This window comes from Megalops cyprinoides, chromosome 5 (genome assembly GCF_013368585.1).
Source record: "Megalops cyprinoides isolate fMegCyp1 chromosome 5, fMegCyp1.pri, whole genome shotgun sequence".
NCBI lineage: Eukaryota > Metazoa > Chordata > Actinopteri > Elopiformes > Megalopidae > Megalops > Megalops cyprinoides.
In genome coordinates, this window is record NC_050587.1 from 22,470,380 (window position 1) to 22,490,496 (window position 20,117).

At 43.1% G+C, this 20,117-nt stretch overlaps 1 protein-coding gene across 1 annotated transcript in view; it reads left to right on the forward strand.

Annotated features, from left to right (window-relative positions):
• Positions 1-20,117, forward strand: part of cacna1bb (calcium channel, voltage-dependent, N type, alpha 1B subunit, b) — a 97,851-nt gene that overhangs the window by 39,884 nt on the left and 37,850 nt on the right. Inside the window, exons 13-22 of the mRNA XM_036528791.1 lie at positions 415-532; positions 827-894; positions 1,488-1,594; positions 4,922-4,984; positions 10,675-11,427; positions 12,169-12,374; positions 13,216-13,348; positions 14,018-14,147; positions 14,770-14,829; positions 15,771-15,877. Coding sequence (XP_036384684.1) covers positions 415-532; positions 827-894; positions 1,488-1,594; positions 4,922-4,984; positions 10,675-11,427; positions 12,169-12,374; positions 13,216-13,348; positions 14,018-14,147; positions 14,770-14,829; positions 15,771-15,877 — 1,745 coding nt within the window. The remainder of the gene's footprint in view (positions 1-414; positions 533-826; positions 895-1,487; positions 1,595-4,921; positions 4,985-10,674; positions 11,428-12,168; positions 12,375-13,215; positions 13,349-14,017; positions 14,148-14,769; positions 14,830-15,770; positions 15,878-20,117) is intronic.

Consider the following 20,117-nt stretch of genomic DNA (forward strand, 5'->3'; position numbering starts at 1 on the left):
ATACACTCTAGATTATAGGCAGATGTTAGCGTAGTTAGCCTGAAGGACCTGTTCTCTTCATTAAACTTCTTACAGTGTTATGTTCTTAAGCTTCTGTTCCTATGAAAGCTATCCCACATCTGCCAGTGGGTGTGGATCTGTAATTAGTAATTAGCAAGTGAGCCCCTGCTTTGAGTCTGTCTGTGCTTTAAAAATAACAGAACAAAATCAAACAAAAACTTTTGGCCATAACTTGAGATTTATTTATTTTTTTTAAACTCTTACTCTAAGAGAAGTAAATAAAAGTGATTACATTTTTAAGAGTTGCATTTCCAAAATGAAAATAAATTATTTTCTCAGTCACCTGCAGTCATCTCACTCTTCCCACACATGATCACGTTTAAACAAGCTCCTGGTTTTTTGCTCACATCTTAGATTCTGACAGGAGAGGACTGGAATGCAGTGATGTATCATGGGATTGAATCTCAAGGGGGTGTGCGGCGGGGAATGTTCTCCTCCATCTACTTCATCGTTCTCACCCTCTTCGGAAACTGTATCCTTTTTGATCTTCAAGTCTGCCAGCGATAGTTGACCCATTTAGCACCTCAGTGATTTTTGCACAAAACGTGTAATACATGATATAGCTGCCCATCTTCTTTCTTCATTTAAAAACAGGCACAAAGAAACCAGCCAGTTACTTGGCTTTATTTTTATTTTCTGAGGTCTGGGTTCTGTGTGCATGTGTTGCATTGGGGTGGGAATGTTTACCCTTTGTCTGATGTCAGTAATGGGCTGTGTGGGACTTTCTTGGAGCATGGAGAAGTTTCCTGAACCCAGACCTGATCAGACACACTCCTCAACGTCTTCTTGGCCATCGCTGTCGACAACCTGGCAAACGCACAGGAGCTCACTAAGGTAGAGTGTTCCTGTCTCCATCTGCTGTGAACTCCAATAACCCAGGAAGCTATGGTAACAAATGTGCCAGAGCTACAACCCAGCTGGAGGTCATCCCCGCAGGATGACGATAAAGACACCCTCTTTGAGTGGACATTATCGTCTGCCTTGACCTTGTGATGAGTCCACGGTGGATCTAAAATTTAATTAGGATATCTAATATATGTCAACATAAACCGCATACATTTGGAAGCATATCTACTGTTGCCATTTTTATATTCCAAAATGCTTGAATACTGTAGAAATATTCAAATAGTAAAGCAAATTTAAATGTATACTAAGAATTGCAGTTTAATGCAATTATGTATGTTTTCAAGATATATGCTGTGAGAAAACCTGTACCTCACATATAGGATTTCTTCTTTTTCCATACATAGATGTTTACAAATCAGGGTGTTCCTTGGTTAATTGTCCATAGTGTTGGTATTCTAAAAAGAGATGACCTGAAGGTTAATAGCTTCCAAGTACCAAAAGGGATATCTCAGCTGTGAAAACCAGAATTCCTATTGTGTAACCCTCTCTGGTCTTGCCTTCATTCTGTTCACATTGGCCAGGATGAAGAAGAACAGGAGGAAGCAGCCAATAAAAAGCTTGCCCTCCAAAAGGCTATGGAGGTGAAGGAGGTCAGCCCCATGTCGGCAGCTAACATTTCCATCGCAGCGTAAGTCAGTTCCCCTGATCCCCACCCCACAGGCTTCTCTCTCTCTTCCTCCTTTTGCAGAAACCAACCATGTTTTAACCTTCCCGATAATGACCTTGTGCTTGTGCATTCCTTTGCTGCTGTCAGATAGTTACTGTATGTGTACCGTGTGCGTGCCTAGGACTGTTGGTGACATTGTAATATTTTTGTGTGTATTGTTTAGTTCAGTATCCAATTTTGTCTCTCACCCTTTTTGTGTCCATGGAGGTTTGTATACACATGTGTATGCGTGTGTGTGCGCGTGTATATATGTGCATTGGTCCAGTGCCCCCCAACCTCCTTTTATCCATTTGTTGGTGCTGCACCACTGAGGTGTTTTGATATGGTATTCCCCCCTGTTCTGCTTCCCCCCCGACTCCCTCTCCCACACCAAAGGCGAGGAGCCTGCAAAGAGGTGGATGCTTTGGCAGAATTTTGGAAGTTTGGCAGGGCAGACTGAGGCCAGAGGTGGAGCAGACAGACAGGAGCAGTCCCAGCATGGCACCAGTGGATAGAAATTGCATGGCACCCCTCAGTTCATGGGGGAATTTTCCTGTCCCTGATTGGACTGTAATTTTCCACCAGTTTTCTTGGCTGTAGAGGGAAGGTTTTGGGCAATAAATACCAGGAATAATTTGAGAATCCACAGATGTTATGTCATATTGTTGGACAAGTGAATTTCACTAAGCAGGTACTAAGCAGCTGGACCTAACTGATTTCAATTGTCACAGTGCTGGAAATTCACAGGTGGATGATGGCTACTTAACATGCAGAGATAGGCTTATGTTTGATAGCCAGTTAAAAGATGTCATTTGGCTGCTACCATACAGTAAATAAGTAGGTGTTAATCTGAGATGTGGCTCATTAGCATTTCCCAACAGATTTAAACCTTATCTGAATCCACCCCATGTCTGCTGGCGGATGCACTTAGGTTGGTGTCAGCTTTTAGTCAAAGCCCAGCTCGGCAGAATGTAAGTAGGCTTACTTCTGAGTTCTGAGTTATCATTGTAATCATTTATTTATCTGGTAAAGAGCTCTTATCCAGAGCGAGTCACAGGGCTAGTATGGGATAAGATATTACATACATATCATGTGTCATATTTGACATCAAGCTGAAAAAGTGCAAAAATAAAAGCATAGTGAAAATAGTAAAAAAACAATATCTAACAATTATAATTGAGAGAAACATAAATTACATCATACTAAAGTGAACAGAGAAGCTATGCATACCAACACATACCTACGAATCATGTAGCCTAGCAATGGTCGCATTATTAGTCGCAGTGTTTACATATTGCCAATGACCATTAAGAGAAATGTTAACTTGGACCTTAATGCCTTAATACTTGTAGTAAATGACAGTGTTCTGTAAGAACTGTTTTACTCTATATCAGGATTCACTTAAGGGTGGACAGGTCAGATTATGGGTCCCAGATATAGGACAGGCTTAGCTTCTGGTAGTCAAAGTGAAACTTAAATAGATGTTTTTTGTAGTGGTTCAAAGATGGTGTGCCATTCTGCCCTCCTGACAGTAGTGGGTCATTACAGAAGAGGTAAGTTGTACCATCTCTGGGATAGATCTGAGTTGGGAAATGCTGAGCCAGGTTAAAGTAATTTTGCTAAAGGCGCAGGTGTAAGGAGAGGGAACACCAAAAAGCATCGTCCCCCTTTTGTACACTGCCAAAGTGGATTCTGCAATCCCCACGCATGTCTGTGAAGTTCAATACATCCCCCACAGTTTCTTACCCTGATGAGTGCCCGTTGGCACCCATGGTTGCCCCATGGTTTGTGACCACAGCTCCGGTCACAAACATGCAGAGGTGGTCAGTGCACTTTCTTGATTGACACAGTAAGGGGTTCGAATGCCGGTAAGTACAGTGGACACCTTAATGTGCAGCTCAGTGCATTTGTGTTTCCATGCAAGGCGTAGCCAAACTAGCAACGTGCTCATGACTGTGTGCTATTGTTCTTGTAGTTTGGCCAGCGCTGGCTCCTTCTCTCCAGACAGATTATGCCACGATAATGCCATGTGTGTCTCATTTGTCTTTTCCCACTTTTGGATTGGTTAAATAGTGCAATTAATTTTTCTGTTACAGTTACTTGTTTTAACTGATGGTCGAAAGCAGATATCAACTATTTTGTAAATGATTTCAGTATTGATATATGTGGATTTTAAGGCCTACATACACTGCATTGTTTGCACTGTAAGGTTGTTCCCTGTCAGACTGTATTATTTTCTTTGTTGTGATGTGGATCATGTACAAGTGTTCAAGTGTTGTGATGTGGATCATATACAGCAGGGGTGGCCAACCGGGGTCCTGGATTGTGTCTTTTTTTTTCCCATTCGAGCTCTTGAGGCAATTTGAGTTAAGTACCTTGCCTAAGGGTACAACAGCAGTGGTCAACTTGGGAATCAAGCCAGCAACCTTTGGGTTAAAAGTTCTGCTCCTCATTGACAGCCACACTGCTTTGTGCAGTAAATGGAATATATAGCAGTCACATACATTAAATTAGGACTCCAGGACCAAGGTTTCATACCCCTGAGCCATTGTATCATCTATTTTTAGTGATGTGAGCCTGAGGCTTCATGAACCCAGAAAATTTGTTTATGATTTATGATTTATCTTGAATCAAAAAGCAGTGCCTTTTGATTGGATCCTGAAAGTCCGTGATTGACAGCATAAGGTACAGTGCCTCCAACCATTATGTGGTTCAAGAAACCTCACTCACAGTACCTCTAGGGATTCACATATGGATGCCGACCAAATTGTGATTGCACACTATTAAAGTTTATTTCAAAGCCCTATGTTAAATACGTAACCGTTTCTCTTCATTAATAATACTGTTATTTTTTAGGAATTTGGAAATTTACAAAGCTTTTTTCTCTTCAGGAGATAAATTAAGTTAATAATTAATTTAAAAATTACTAAATTAAATTAATTAATTAAAAATTACTTGCAAAGCTTCAGTAGTCTTGTTGCCGCCTTCTTAATTACTGATGAGCAGACTACTTTCACAGTTCTGCACTTTGAGGTTTAAAATGCTTTGTAAAAGTCAGCACATTCTTTTCATTTTGTTGAGTTGTATTGTTTTGGGGTTTGATGTTGTTGAGTTCATTTTTTTTTCTTTACTCCAAGACAAGTCTGTAAAGCAGGCTTGCATTGGGTGGGGAGAGGACATGCGTGTAGACAGAAGACAGATGGACAGACAGACAGTCCCCCAGCGAAGTCCTCCTCACTGACGTCTTCCCTTTGTGTTCTTTTCTGTCTCATCTTATTTGTTTTGTTTTGTTTTGTTTTGCATGTGCAGTTTTGTAAACCAAAATCGAGGTGCTCTCTCTCGCAGCTCGTCCGTCTCCAGCGTTAATTCACCGTGAGTTTTTGCTCTCTGTTACAATATTCTCAAACCCCCCCCCCCCCCCCTTACCCCACACCCCTTTCCCTCTTGATACCCTCCCAAACGCTCTGTCCCATCTCTCATGCCGTTGTCATCCCCCGCGCTGCCTGGGCTGTGGTTTCTCTTCTCCTCTCTGTCCGTCTGAGTGAACGTGGCAGCCTGTGGATATGTAATGTGGATCAGACACATGACCACCTGCATCGCTTCCTGTTTGCGCTGTGCTACGGAGGGGATGCGCGGGAGCATGCACCAGGTGCAGCGGCTGCGCTTTTCCTCATTAACACGTTTCGCAGCTGTTGCCAGAGAGGACGAGATCGCTGCTGTCAGTCTGTCTCCGATCGCTTCCTGCCCTTCCCCTGAGGCACTTTGGCAGCCACAGGAAAACCTGTCTGCTTGGAGTCATGGCAACAGCAACCTCTGCCCATGGCCCAGTTCGCGCTGCAGGGGGTGGGGGGTCTGACTGGGGGAGTCTGAACTGTGCTTGAACGTGTGACCTCTGTAGTCTGACAATAGCCAGACAAATCCTGTTGTTTAGTGTAGAGGCACTGCCTTGTCAACATCACTGACAGGCTCGTGGACACACCAAGCCTAGCAACACTCTCCTCTAAATGGCCACAGCAACCCTTGCCCAAGTAAAGGCATCGGCCTCCAGTGTGCAAGTCATGTTACTGATATAACTGGCATTTTTCTGAGCTCGGGCCACACCCGTGTACCCACTAGGAAGTGCAACACACACCTCCCAACAAGAGATGCGATAGGCTGACCCAGGGTGTGAGGTGCCTGCCCTTAGTGGACTGAAGTACATGAGCTAATCTCCCTCAGCTCTCTCCACCCCGCCTAGCTTCACATTGCATGCGCCCAGTGAGTCAGCGGTTGAGAAGCTGCCGTTAGCCACCGTGTTGTAGGAAACAGGGTCTCGCTCCCACGCCGAACATCTGTAGAGCTCAGAAATGTCAGCTAGTGACCTCTGGCACAGTGGGATCTGTGTACCCCAGATTTATTCGGTGCACTGTAGTGCGATGCCCTGAATTCAATGTTGTATTACAGGAGCTCCAAAGATGCTATAAAGCCAAAAGGCCATTATTTCTCTGTATCTCCTTTTTAAGTAATAAGAAAAGTAGTCCCAGAAAGTATAGACAGTTGCTGTAGCTCTCAATATCAATTTTGAGCATCCAACGTGATGCCAGTGCTCAAGGAACGAGAATAAATCAGTAGACTCTAAGTAAGTCAGGGATTTCTGTAAATATGAAAATACATCGCAGTGGATAAAATCTGTACTGAATAGTGAAAATCTCTTCATTATGGCATTAAGAAGTTTTTGTACACCACTTGCGTGCTTATCTTTCAACATGGAATGTGTTTTCTTCAGAAGTCAGACAAAACAAAGGCTGAACCAAAGCAGGATTGGAGACTCTTCCTGAATTCTTACATTACCATATTTATTTGGACTGTGAGATGAGAGTAGATAAGCTATAAAAACATAAAAAAAAGAGATTTAAAACAGAATCTGTACACGGCACATGTAGTGCTGGTGGGAGGGGTAAGTGATGCAGTGCCTCCATTCATTCCAAGCTGCTTGGAACGCGTACATAGTGTCACGGCTTGCCTTGCTCTCCTCAGCAGAGAGCAAGCACTGAGCATTACTTCTTCAGAGTGTCACTGCATGATTGTGACATGTAAATGTAAATGTGCTTAACATATTCTTTCTTTCCTCATTTCCTTCTTTCATGAAAATACCTAATTCTATACGCAAAAGCAATACATGTTGATATATGTTAAAATGCGTCATGCATTAGAGATATATCAATCATTGCAGTGTTCCAAACTTTATTCCATGTATGTTGATTCCATGATTTAACATATAATGTACAAAAAATATATTTCCATTTTCTAGTATATACTTATTGAAATCGTATACATGAATGTGGCAATAAATGTGTCCAATACATAACATATGTTATAACATATATTTAAATATGATCTGCATTTTTATGTTAAGATTTTAAGCATTTTTGATAATGAAGTAGTAGAATGTATGGTTCTCTATTTGTTTGAAATTCTAACTTAATTAATCAGTAGTATCAAAATAAATAGTACTGTCCCTTTGTGTATTGTCTGGTGCACAAAGCATTCATCTCTATTTGTAGGTTATACCCATGGGTATGTGTATGTTTCCTAATGTTCGCACAGACAACTGTGAAACATAAAGCAATAATTTTGCATAGAGAGCTTATGTGACCTTAATCTGAATCATCTCACAGGCAGTTTCATTTTACATTCCAGTCTAAACATGAAACAGAGCAGTGCTTTAGAGCCAAGTTGTCAGTTTTCAGAATTCCTGATGCAAGTTTGCCTTCTTACCCATGATTTTTGCAGGTAGTTCCAGTGAGAGAGGGGTCGCCTGTTGCTGGACTGATATGGCCTATGGTCCAGACTCCAGTGATATTTGTTTAGATGGGGTTCGGGGTGGGGTTGAAGACAGTGTAGTTCTTACAGTGCAATGCCAACATCTGGGTGTGTCTCCATAGTCTTAGTTTTATTTTCTTGTCAGTCTTCTCAGTTGATTAATTTCTCTTGAGTTAGCATTATTTGTGTCACTCGTAAGCCTCCCTGTCTGTCTGTTTCCAGTTGGCTTCCAGCCTCTCGTCTCTCTCTCTTTCCCTCGCTCCTTCTCGCATGTGAAAGGCACGACTGTTTTTAACTTGTTTGTTTTTACTGCGCTATATGTGTTTTTAGGAGTTTTGTCCACTCTTCTGCCCGTCGAATCTTGAGGTATAAGTACCACATAGGATGTGTCAGTGGTGAAAGTCAAAGTCAACATGCATACACACATATCCACATACATGGAGTTATCTGGTGGTAGTATTTCATTGTATTTCATTTCTTGGAGTTGGGTGAGAATTTTTTAATCAGTATTCTTCCTTCATTGCTTCAGAGTGAACTGGCCTATTGACTCTGGACCACTGACTCTGGACCTACCTTTTCATAATCTTTTGCGGCTTTGTTGTCAAAAATGGTCCTAAGTAGACAGCGCTTCTATTAGTAAATCCATAGCAATATTTTTATGCCTGGCAATACTTGTTGCTAAGCTATACATCAGCTTCATCTTCTGCCTTTACATTTCAAGTTACCAACAGCACATTGACTGATAATGTGAGCATCAAACAAACAAAAAACATTTGGATTGTAAATGATAAAACTAATTGGACAGATGGATTATAGTGATTTTTGAAAGAGAAGAATAGATTTTTACCACTATATTGAGTAGGCGCACAACTGATAATGAAGTGCTCCTGGCTGAAAAATGACTGCAGCCACCTCCACCCACATTCCCCGATTCTCCAAGTGGCCGCCCCATGATGCATCGCACAGTGGGCCTCGTCGAGGCGAGCTGGGAGCGAGGCAGCGCTTCAGAATGCAGCCTGTCTGCATTGTCCTCCATTACCTGTCCGCTGTCTGTCAGCTGCTCACCATAGGCGGCCAACCATGACCCGACCCTGAGGAACAGCTTGACAGCCAAAGGTGTGCGTGGAATGTAATTGCAAGCAGAGGAGTGGAGCGGGGCACCTCTAGCCAAGCTAAAAACCAACTGCGAGTGACAAGCATCTGCCAGCACCGGCGTTACGCTCCACCTGTTATCTGCACAGTGCATTTTTCTCTAGAAAACTGCTCCTTGTGTTTACGACAGCGATCTTTCCCAAGACTGGCAGTGGAGACAAAAGACTCAAAAATGTGCTATCGCCTTGCTTTCTGTATGCAGATCATGCAAGCGCCAAAAACCAAAATCTTTGACTGACACGTGTGTTATGTAACTAATGGAACACTTTTGAAGTGCAGGCAATCCAAAAGCATAAACTAATTTGACACACTGAATGTTTGATATTTAGGCCTTTTACTGCCAAACGAGGAAATGAATCACAGACAGGAAAACGTGATACATTTGTGGACCTGTGCTTTGGCCACTCATGCCACTGTCCATCACCAGGTGCACATGAAAATGCTCACCTGCAGTTGCCGTACTGATGGGGAAAGATCAGCAGCATGAAATCCTCCAAGAAATTAAGATGGCAATTATCATGTCCTCTATCTAGCCAGAGCAGCCAATCCCCAGGTTACATATCACTTAATGTACGTAAACTTGTCCTTGCACAAGACCCCCCTAAAAGATGAAAAGATATAAATATAAAATATCCAGACTATACGGAGCACTTCATGCTTCTTGCATGAGATATGCAGTGTAAAGGAATGCACTGCAGTATAAACACTGAATGTAAGGTTGTTAGGGGATACTTTTATAAAGGTATTGCTCAAGGGTAAAATCCAAGTTATGGTATCCACTCCCAGCTCACTGTTGCAGGCTGGCTGTATTTCCCAGCTTTCAGTGGCTTTCCTTCATCCTGAGGTTTTTTTTCCATAATTTCACAGCTGTGTTATCAGAGGGCATGTTCCAGAGTAAAAGTCCCAGATTTTTAAGTTTTTGACTTTTTGAAGACCCTTTAAGCTGGACCTACGAAGGTAATACCTCAGGTACTGTAGAACCTGATTGGGGAAAGACCATGACTCATAGCCCGTGACCCAATGAAGGAACAACATTGATTAAATTGGGAGAGAAAGGCAGGGGACGTTAGACGCCCACTTGTACAGATCATCAAAGCCCTCCTGAAAGTTTAATGCCCAGGAGAACCATGGTCAAAGCTTTGCAGCAAGCGTGATGGCTCAGAGGTAGCATGGAACAGATATAAAAGCAGGTCAGTGTGGTTGAAAGTGGTAGAGCATGTATGTACTGTAGCATATATTAGCATGATAAGCTGCAAATTAGCCATGGTGAACTTTTTGTATGGGCGCATCCATAAAGGCCACCTTTTCACACAGGCGGTGGATAGCTGTCCACAGCACCCTGCTATGCACAGTTGTAAATGCTGATGCCATGCACTCATGACATTGTGTAGGAACTGTGAGGACCATAACATTTGCTGACACTATTGTCTGGAAAATACACAAATCACATAAAAAAACATTGTACAACAGTTGTGACAGTTAATACTGTTAGATCACATGGGTGGTTGCTTCCTGGTAGTGACACCATCAACGCCCCCAATTAAAAGCCAAACTTTAATATACATCACTTCCATAGTAATATTTCAAACATGCATATTTTTTAAATCGTCAAATTTAGTGTGTCTGTGATATTGCATTCTAGGTGTTTTACAACATGCAACAAGAGTCACTTGATTCATGCGTACATTATATGAACAAGGGCATAAATATTTCACAGAAGGGAGTGTAATTTTACTGTGCTCATAAGGCTGGTTGTTCATGATATCAACTGAACTGTGCAATCTCAGTGATTTTTGAAGACTAAGGGCACTATACACACTCACACAAAATTAGAATTAAGTTACAAACTTGGATTTCAGTGCAATGCAAATCAGTCGCACTCTATTGACCATAGAGCAAAACACTGCATTCAATTGACCACAGAACACAACATCGCTATGAATTCAAGAGGTTTAAAGGTAAAAGGTGGTCTTCAAATGGATGTAGTTGCAATTTCATGACACATCAGTCAAAATTGCCATAGCAACCCCCCATGTCATAAGTGTGGCTTTGTCCCGTGGTGAGCTGACTGCTTGTCCCCCATCCGTCTCCACCCGTCCCTCCTCCAGTAAGGAGCAGCAGAAGTCTATGAAGATGATGTCGGTGTGGGAGCAGCGCACGACGCAGCTGCGCAGGCACAACCTGCGGGCGAGCAGCGAGGCGTTGTACAACGAGCTGGACCCCGAGGACCGGCTGCACCTGTCCTCCGCCCTGCGCATCCGGCCCGACATGAAGACCCACCTGGACCGCCCCCTGGTGGTGGAGCCCTGCAGCGGCAGCAACGGCGACAATCCGGCCGAGGGTGATCCGGGGGAGGGCGACACTGTGGCACACCCGCGCAAGCACCACCGCCACCGGGAGAGGGCTGCAGAGGACGCCAACGGGACCAGGAACGGGACCGGGAACGGGACCGGGAACGGGACCGGGAACGGGACCGGGAATGGGACCGGGAACGGGGACGCCAGCGACAACAGGGATGGGCGGCACCACACCCACCACAGCCGCAGCAAGGAGCACAACGGGTCCCGCGGGAGGGAAGGCCGGGGCGACAGGAGCCGCAGCCGAGAGGGCGAGAAAGAGCACCGGCGTCACCATGGCCACCGGCAGCCCAAGGAAGGCAATGGCGTGGCCAGCAACGGCGCCAAGGGAGAGCGCAAGGGGCGGCACCGCGACGGGGCAGGGGGGGGCGCCAGAGGGGAGAACGACGGGAATGGCGAGCGGAGGAGACACAGACCTCGTGGTGCTAGAGCCCGGTCCACACTAGAGGGCGATGAGTGCAGGGAGAATGAGGAAAGGGAAGGCGTCAAGGGTCAGGGCCACAGGTGAGCCCGCTGGCGGAATACAAGTTTTATCAATTAATCAGTTAATCAATTAATCAAATAAAGTTTTATCTGGTGCAGCCTCTGGTGCACACCTCACAAATGCAGTCATCACAGAGGGCTTTACATACACATGGTCAGCAGGCAGCTGACATATCTACATGTTATATATATGTATGAGAGAGAGAGAGAGAAAGATAGATAAATATGGTAGATAGATATGGTAGAATATATAACAGTTGAACAGACTAACAGACTGAAATTTACCTTCGAGGAAAACTTCAGAGGCTTCCTAATCAGCACCTTCAATCAAAGCAGTCAGTTCTTAGAGGCTTATGTGCTTTTACTCATCTTACTTGTACTTATTATCATTGTACTCATTATATTTGTCATTATTATCTTATGATAAAAATTGACCTGTAATGGTTTTAATAGCAGAGTGCTGAGGATCTTTAATGGACATATAATTCCCCTGAGCTGAAAACTTGATACTCCAAATGTCTGTGAGTACAATGACACCAGTAATGCTTATCTAATTGTTATGTTTAATAGGTTTTACTTTACGGTTAGACTGCGGATGAACGATGTGTGGCAGTTGCGAACCACACCCTGATCCCACACTCTTTCTGACAATGCCATGCTGTTCCAGATACTTGCAAGAAATGAGGCTAGGCCTGTTTCGAGAGGAGGTCTGTTTTCCAACCAGAACATCATATCATCCCCCCCCCCCCCTGTATTTCCCAGGGGAAGAATGACCGATGGGGAAGGGGACAACAAGGCCACCAGCCCGCAGGTGCCCTCCGATGGCCAGCAATTGGCTGGTGACAAGCCAGAAGACTCAGATAACCAGAAGAACCTGACTCGGACGGGACAGACGGGGGTTGGCACTAATGCAGTCCACATCCCAGTCACCATTACCTCCCCACCTGGAGAGACCACTGTCATTCCCAGTCAGTACCAGCAGGGGGCAGAACGGGTGGTGTCCTCAAGGCTGTGCGCTCAAATGTTATAGTAGGGGCAGATGCTGTCTTTGCTGGGCCGTTACAACATTTTGCAACACACCTTTGCTTTAAAGGGCAATGCTGGCAATTAGATGAGCAAGTCTCACTTGTAATAAGACAGACAATGTCGTCTCTAAATGACTTTGATGGATTAGGCCAGAATTAGAAAGTACAGAGGGATTGTGTTACTCTGAATTTGGAATGGAAGTGTGGTGTCGTATTTAAGGAGCTAAGCTGGTAACCCAGCTGGTGCAGTCCTGTTCTACCCTTCAGCAAGGTGTTTAACTTAAATTGTTTCAGTAAGAACATGTGAGGTAATCTTGGGATGATTCTTATGTTCATAAGTTATTATGAATGGAATCAGATGATTCTTATGTTCTTAAAAGATCCACATAAACACACTGACACATTGGTGCATTAAAACATTTTGCGATGTAATTCATATCTAATATCATATAAGTACCACTGTCATACATTTATTGATAGTTTATACTGAGGTACTGAGGGGTGGTTTATCACAAATCTGACCCCAGGGAAAGTGTTTGGATATGACAAACATTTATAAGTCAGCCTTGTGAGTGTCATCTATCTGCTGTGTGCGTCAAACTGAACACTGTCTCTGGGATCCATTATTAAACAATTATTGTTCTCCTGAAAACTGAATAAACGCCAAGATCCAGTTAATGGAGGTGAAGTACATAGTAACTGATAAGCGTGAGCTAAACTGCTTATTGTTCTTCAGAGAGCTGTGGTGAGGGTGTGAGCTGTGATTATGCGCATGTATTTTCAGTGGCAGTGAACAACTTTGAATGTGACAACCTCCCGATGAATGAGGAGAAGAAGGACCTGGATGACGAGACCAAGAACGGGCCCCGGCAGATCCTACCTTACAGCTCCATGTTTGTGTTTGGCCAGGCCAACCCGTGAGTGTTCAGCAGGGTGCCTTAACCGTTTGTCATAACTCACTGTGTGCCCTTTTTTACAGAGACCTCTAACTGAGTGTGAAGTATTTTGCACCCACAAAGAGAAAGAAGAGCAGGAGTTCATCAACACAGTGTTGATGATGCTGCTGCTCATTGGTGTTGTCTTTCATTTTGAAAGATTGTTCTAATATTACTGAAGGATATCTGCAGTTTGGAGAGAGGGTACCAACAGATATATAGTCATCCCATCCACACAGTGTGACAGTGTATAATTAAGGGCTGACCCAGGAAAAAGTAATAACACAGTAGGTTTGTGGGTTTGAATGATTCTGTCATCTCCAAATTAGGTATAGAGGACAGGTCATCTCCCAAAACAGATAAATGAATAAACAAAATATGTGTTTAGTCATTTTAGTATTCCAGAACAGTCTGTAAATTAGTCAATAGTGAATGCCCAGACTGGTCACAAGTGAACCTGACCTTTATGTTACAGAGCCCATTGCAGCTCATTGGCTGTCTCTGTAACTCATAAGGGCAAGTGATGCTGGGAAAGAGGAAACTGTCACTCACTGTGCAGAAGCAAGATGAAGTGATTTAAAAGAAACAATGGCAGAGGCAGTCATGGTTTTAACAGATGGCTTCTCAAGGTGTTCCTCTGTTGATCCGCAGCGTGCGCCGTCTGTGCCACTACGTGGTGAACTTGCGCTACTTTGAGATGTGCATCCTGATAGTCATCACGATGAGCAGCATTGCCCTGGCTGCGGAAGACCCAGTCCAGGCCAACGCCCCCCGCAACAACGTGAGTCCCCCGCCCCCATCTCTTACATGACTAGTGACAGTATCGTTTTGATGATGATGCCTGTGGCAGGGTCATTTAGGGCGTTTGGACAGGTTTTGGAAAGGACTGTTGGTGGATTTTCTATGGACTGAAAAAGAGACAGGCCTGTATTACTGTATGTAGATCAGGCTGTATGCAGCTCAACAGGAGATGGCTACTAAGGCTTCCGATATAAACCATTAATCAGTGTCAATATACATGTCAATATATAATAAATATAAAATTCAATTTTTAAGTAATTATATATATATATATATATATATATATATATATATATATATATATATATACCTTAAATATTTACCACGAAACACAAAATACAGGACTAAATATGTCATTACCACTTTCATTTATGAGTATTTTTTAAATTTTACAATACATACACAAAATTACATACATGAAAGTGCCCCTAACTTATATAATTTATAATGCTGTATCTATGTTCAACATTCCTTAAATTCCTTAAATTCTGGAATTGCCTGATGTTACCTTGCTGTAGCAGCTGTCTGACAGTGCAGAGTGAGGCATTTCTTTGGTTGACTAATGATGCTTTATGAAAATGTATGTTTTTTTTTCCACCCAGGTGCTGAAGTACTTAGATTATGTCTTCACGGGCGTGTTCACCTTCGAAATGGTGATTAAGGTGTGCCTCTCCCCATCTGCATGCTGATAAGTTGCTCCAGACTGAATGCTGTCTGAAAAATGAGGTTTTGCCAATGACAGTGACTTAGTGCCAGTTGGTGCCCCTACAACCAGAACACATTAGTCTCCCACAGTTTTATTGTCTGTCTTGTTAAGGAAATACCCTATAGTGCTTGTGTGCACTGTTTACATTTAGCTTAGTGAGGATCAAGATTTTTCCAGAGACAGTGGTTATAAATCATATGAATGGCATTAAAGTGTTCAGCAATGAGAATCCCTTCACAAGGTTTGCAGCTTCGCTGTTCATTAGGACGTTGAAAGACCACTCAAAGAGGAAATCTGACTCTGAGCATTTTTTAAGACTTGATATCTAATGATAAATGAGGTTTTATTAGGGTTCTGTTTTTAGAGTCAGTCATTGATTTCCAAAGATAAAAGTGACACTGAAGGACTTACTGCATATCAGTGTGCTGGAAAGACTTCTATAGAAATCGAATTGGTGTCTTTTTCCTGGGTACCGATATAAATGAACTCTCTCTCAAAGGGTGTTTGTAATTCCAGCCGAAATGAAAACTTTTCCTTTTATATCTAATATGCAGTAGTGTCAGTGAGTAGGATCAGTAGTGGTTGTGTGCTGGGTCAGTGTGTAATGTCGGCATCTAGTAGCAGTGTGTAGTGTATGTGTGTGGTGCCAGTGTGTGGTTTAAGCATATAGGACCAGCGTGTAGTGTAAGTGCGGAGTTTTAACACGCAGTGTCAATGTGTATATTGCAGTGTGTAGTGTGACTGTGTAATGAACAGCGTGTAGCATGATCGTGCAGTGTCAGTGTGAAGCGTCATTGTGTAGCATCAATATGTGCTGTGAGTGTGTAGTGTCAGTGTGCAGTGTCAGTTTGTAAATCAGTGTATTAATGGAAACTATTTCACTTTCTCCCCCTCCAGATGATTGACCTGGGCTTGGTGCTGCACCCAGGGTCCTACTTCCGCGATCTGTGGAACATCCTGGATTTCATTGTGGTCAGCGGTGCTCTGGTGGCGTTTGCGTGTTCGTAAGTACAAAGCCCATTCCTCAAATAGTTATCTTTCCCAAACAGCCAAGCAGAAGAGGTATGGCGATATGCATGTTAACCTAATAGCCCCAGAATCACTGGCAACTATGTCTGTCAAACCCAAATAGCACATGGAAAAATGCTGGCATTCTCCTGTGTGCTTTGCTTGCAACATGCTGAAAAATTAGTGTGAAACTGACTTTAGTTTGTCCCTTCCAAATGATACCTTAACTCCAATGGTGCAGTTCTGTACTTTATAAACTGTAAGGGGAGGTATGCAGTCTTTACTTTGAGCAAGCGTTGTGTTCTTCATATTCCTGCTCTTCACATTATCACTAATATAGTGATCACTTAAATTATATGGCTAGAAACAAATTGGAAATCTGTAATATTTGCTTGTATTAAATAAATTCATACCTCAAAGTACAATATTGTAGCTAGTAGATCGAATGCCCACCTAATACACGCTGATGCTTTTCATAAAAGTGCGGTTTCACTTCGAGACCTGCATAGAGCTAGATCCTCATAGTATTAGCACCTCTAACAAATCATCCACAGAACACACAATAGGGCTTCTATAATGGTGGCCTCACCTACAGTGCATGGGACATTAGTGATCTGATATTGTTGACTAACACACAACACACACACACACACACACACACACACACACACACACACACACACAGTCTGCCCTCTTGGCGCTTCAATGGAACGCGTGCGATTGTCTAATGACCGAGATGCCTCCTCTGAGAGGGCTGATCCCTGCTGGCTTTTTTTTCCACTGTTAATTTGCAGCTGTTAATTTTTCCCTCCTGCGGGAATAATGGAAAAAGATGCCATGAGGATCTCTTACAATGAATGAACTGCTGAACGCTACAGAGGGGCTCAAATTGCACTGTCAAAAACAAAGCAGGTACCGCTCAGAGACTGCTACCATGTTGGTGGATCACCTTGTTAGATATTCCCCATCTCGTGGAGCAAAGGTTGTCATTACTTTGTACTTGGTACTTTAATACCTGAACCAAACCCGGTCTGAACCCACTCATACAAAAAAAATAAATCCCACAGTATGTATTCAGCAGTTTAACAAATGAACACAATACCATCCATCCTTGTGGGGAAAAAAGTATATTATATGGTGATTAAGTCTGTACAAATAAACAAAAGGCAATGGTAAAATTCAAAGTCCTTTCTGGGACAATGGAGGGAACATTGACAAAAATAAGTTCTTCGTGTCTTAGCAAGTACATAAATACATTAATACTCCTTTCAAGCCTGATATGTTCAGTAAGAGTGTTAATATTTCTTGCATATTTGTCATTTATTCAAAATGAGATCTTAGCCCTGATTTTCACTAGCAGTGCATTCCAAACCTGACATCCAGAAATGATGACCATGACCCGATCCAGACCTGAGTGCTTTAATGCTATAATTATGGGCCTGAATTGGTCAAAACCCAACATGTTTTATCTGTTGCCATCAGATTCAGATTGTGTTGCAGGGCTTTATGTTGAGGTGAACCGCTTGCTCAGTCTGTCAGTCAGTCAGTCAGTCAGTGAAGTAAACCACTGTTTCTAGGGCCACAATATCAATCCCCCAAATCACAGCTTCCTGCTCTGTGTACTTCTGTGCTAGATGACAAAAAAGTCAAAAGTTATGCAGTGTAACTGTGCTGCCTTATGCAGCCTCTGGGGGCGTTCAAGTATTCATCAAATAGAATGCTTTTTGTAGAACCTTTTTATAGAACCTTTTTTTATAGAACCTTCCATGTCAGTGTGTTTCAACTTGTTGACCAGAGCAAATTATCCTCCCTGTGCATGTCACACATTGTCTTCCACTGTGCTATGACGGGGTAGCAGTGTGATGCTAGTGTTCTGTCCCCTGTGCTGTATGTTCTCAACATGACAGCTAATGCATTACTGTGAGAGATCTCCTACTAAACTTCATGAACATCTGCTACCTGTGCAACCTGTGAACTGTGACTTTCTGTTTTGGACTTTGTATACAACTGTGGTATCTCTCCCTCTCTTATTTGCTCTCTCTTTTTCTTTACCTTCCATACTGTTCTGTCTACATTTCTAGCTTGCCTTTTTTCCTCTCTCTTTTCCTCCTCCTCCAACTCTCTCTCCATCTTTTTTCTCCTTTTTTTATTAATCATGCTTCTCTTTTGCCATCAGTCTCCCTCTCTCTTTCTCATCCCTTCTCTCTTGCTTTCTGTTTCTGCCGTTGTGTACGTGTACTGTACTTAGTGCTTATGTGCTATGGTAAAGTAACAATGTGCAATGGAATAGTAACAGTGTGCATGTGTAATGGTACAGTAACAATGTCTATGTGTAATGTTACAGTAACAGAGTGTACATGTAACAGCACAGTGTCTGTATGTAATGGTACATTGACAGTCTGTACATGTAATGGTGCAGTAACAGTATGTATATGTAATTGTACAGTAACAGTGTAAATATGTAATGGCAGAGTAACAGTCTGTATATGTAATGGTAGTTACAGTGTATGTTTGTAATGGTGCTGTAACAGTATATGTATTTATGTGGCCTTCTGTGGTACTGACTCTCTCTCTCTGTTTCCTGTTGGCTGGAACTTCTTTCAGGAGCTTTATGGGGTAATGTCTTTGTGCCGCTTGCTTTATTCTCCTATGTCTGTGTAAGCCAGCAGGGTCTATGCTCTGCTCCATAGATCAGCAATGTAGCATGCTCCGTGTCGAGCGCTCAACGTCCCACCTCTCTACCTCTCATTATTCGTCTGTGTTCATCTTTCCTTCCGCTCATTCGCCTCTGAGAGGCTACATCTGCTTGTAACACTTGTTTTTACAAGTGTCATACTGTCAGAACTAATACCTCATCTATTTTTAATGCATCACTTGTTTTGTGTCTAACATATTTCATATGAATGTAACTGTGCAAGTTTTAATGTATTGGTCTTTTCATATGACAACAATGGTTGGGGTCCCAGTTAAATAGAGTTATTTTATGGTAGGTTTGTGGTTAGTTTATTTCATCGTGTGTTTTTGTTGCTTAACTGAAAGAGGATTGAATTAAATTGAGGAAAAGAGAGAAGAGGTACAAAAAGAGAGAGAGAGAGACAAAGAGGGAGAAAGAAATAGAGAGAGATAAAGAGATAGAGAAAGAAAAAGTTAGGGAAAGACAGAGAATGAGCCAGAAGGGGTGAGGTGTGCTCTGAGAGGGAAATCGTCACAGTGAGTGACAGCTGTATGGACCCCAGCAATGCCCGCATTCACCAACCCCCCTCGCTGCCCATGGTGGGCTGAATTTGGGGTGATGTGTCACGTGTGTTCGCTCTTGCCTCCCAGGATGGGAGGGGAGCAGTGCTTTGCACAGACTGACACCCTGTATAATTCAGAGTCCCCCTGCATGCCCTCAGGGCCACCCAAACCACCCTCCCCCTCCATCTGTGTGTGCATGCGTGTGTGTGCTTGCGTATGTGTGTGCGTGTGTGCGTGTGTGTGCGGGGGAGAGGAGGGGAGTTAAATATGTACTAACTTCCAGCGCTGTGCGGCGCATGTAGTTGTGTTGAGACGTACCATCTGTGGTGGCCGTTTCCAGCGCGCTGGTTCCGTCTGATTGATGCGCCTGACACTTTCCCTATTGTGCCTGCTTCCCGAATGCTGCCCCTGTCCGTACAGCCGTGGCAGGTTTGAACACTTCCTCTGTCTCTGCCGCGCTCGCACTACTCCGGGTGACTGACGGATCGGATTTAGGATTTCTCTCTCTAGTTGGCCGGGCAGTTCCCGCTCTGCTCGATTGTGATGTTCTCTGCCGCTGGAGGTTTTTTTTCCTTTCTTGATATTACCAGAGGGAGAGAAGACTCAGTTTGTCATTCAGAGTAGGAGTGCATGGCAGGAGCAGTCATATATACAGAGACCAGGAGTGGCTTTCACCCAACCAGGACAGTGTGTAGAGGCATATCAGTCCTTGGTGCAAACAGGATTAACTTTCTACATCAAAATTTTAGTGACATCGCTCTGTCCCTTTTTGTGTCAGTCACCAGTCACCTGCAGTGAAAACTAGGACTTTACGTCTTGAAAAATTGCTTATTTTACCACCCTTTTACTTCTATTATGTGTTATCATTTGTGTAGTAATCTCTTGCTTTGTTTATGCGTTTTTGTAAACTGTTTGCATATTTGTTGTTTTCTCTGTGTGTGAAGCAGTCGTAATTTCTTCTGTTCTTTTTTATTATCATTGCTTTCCTTTATTAGATCG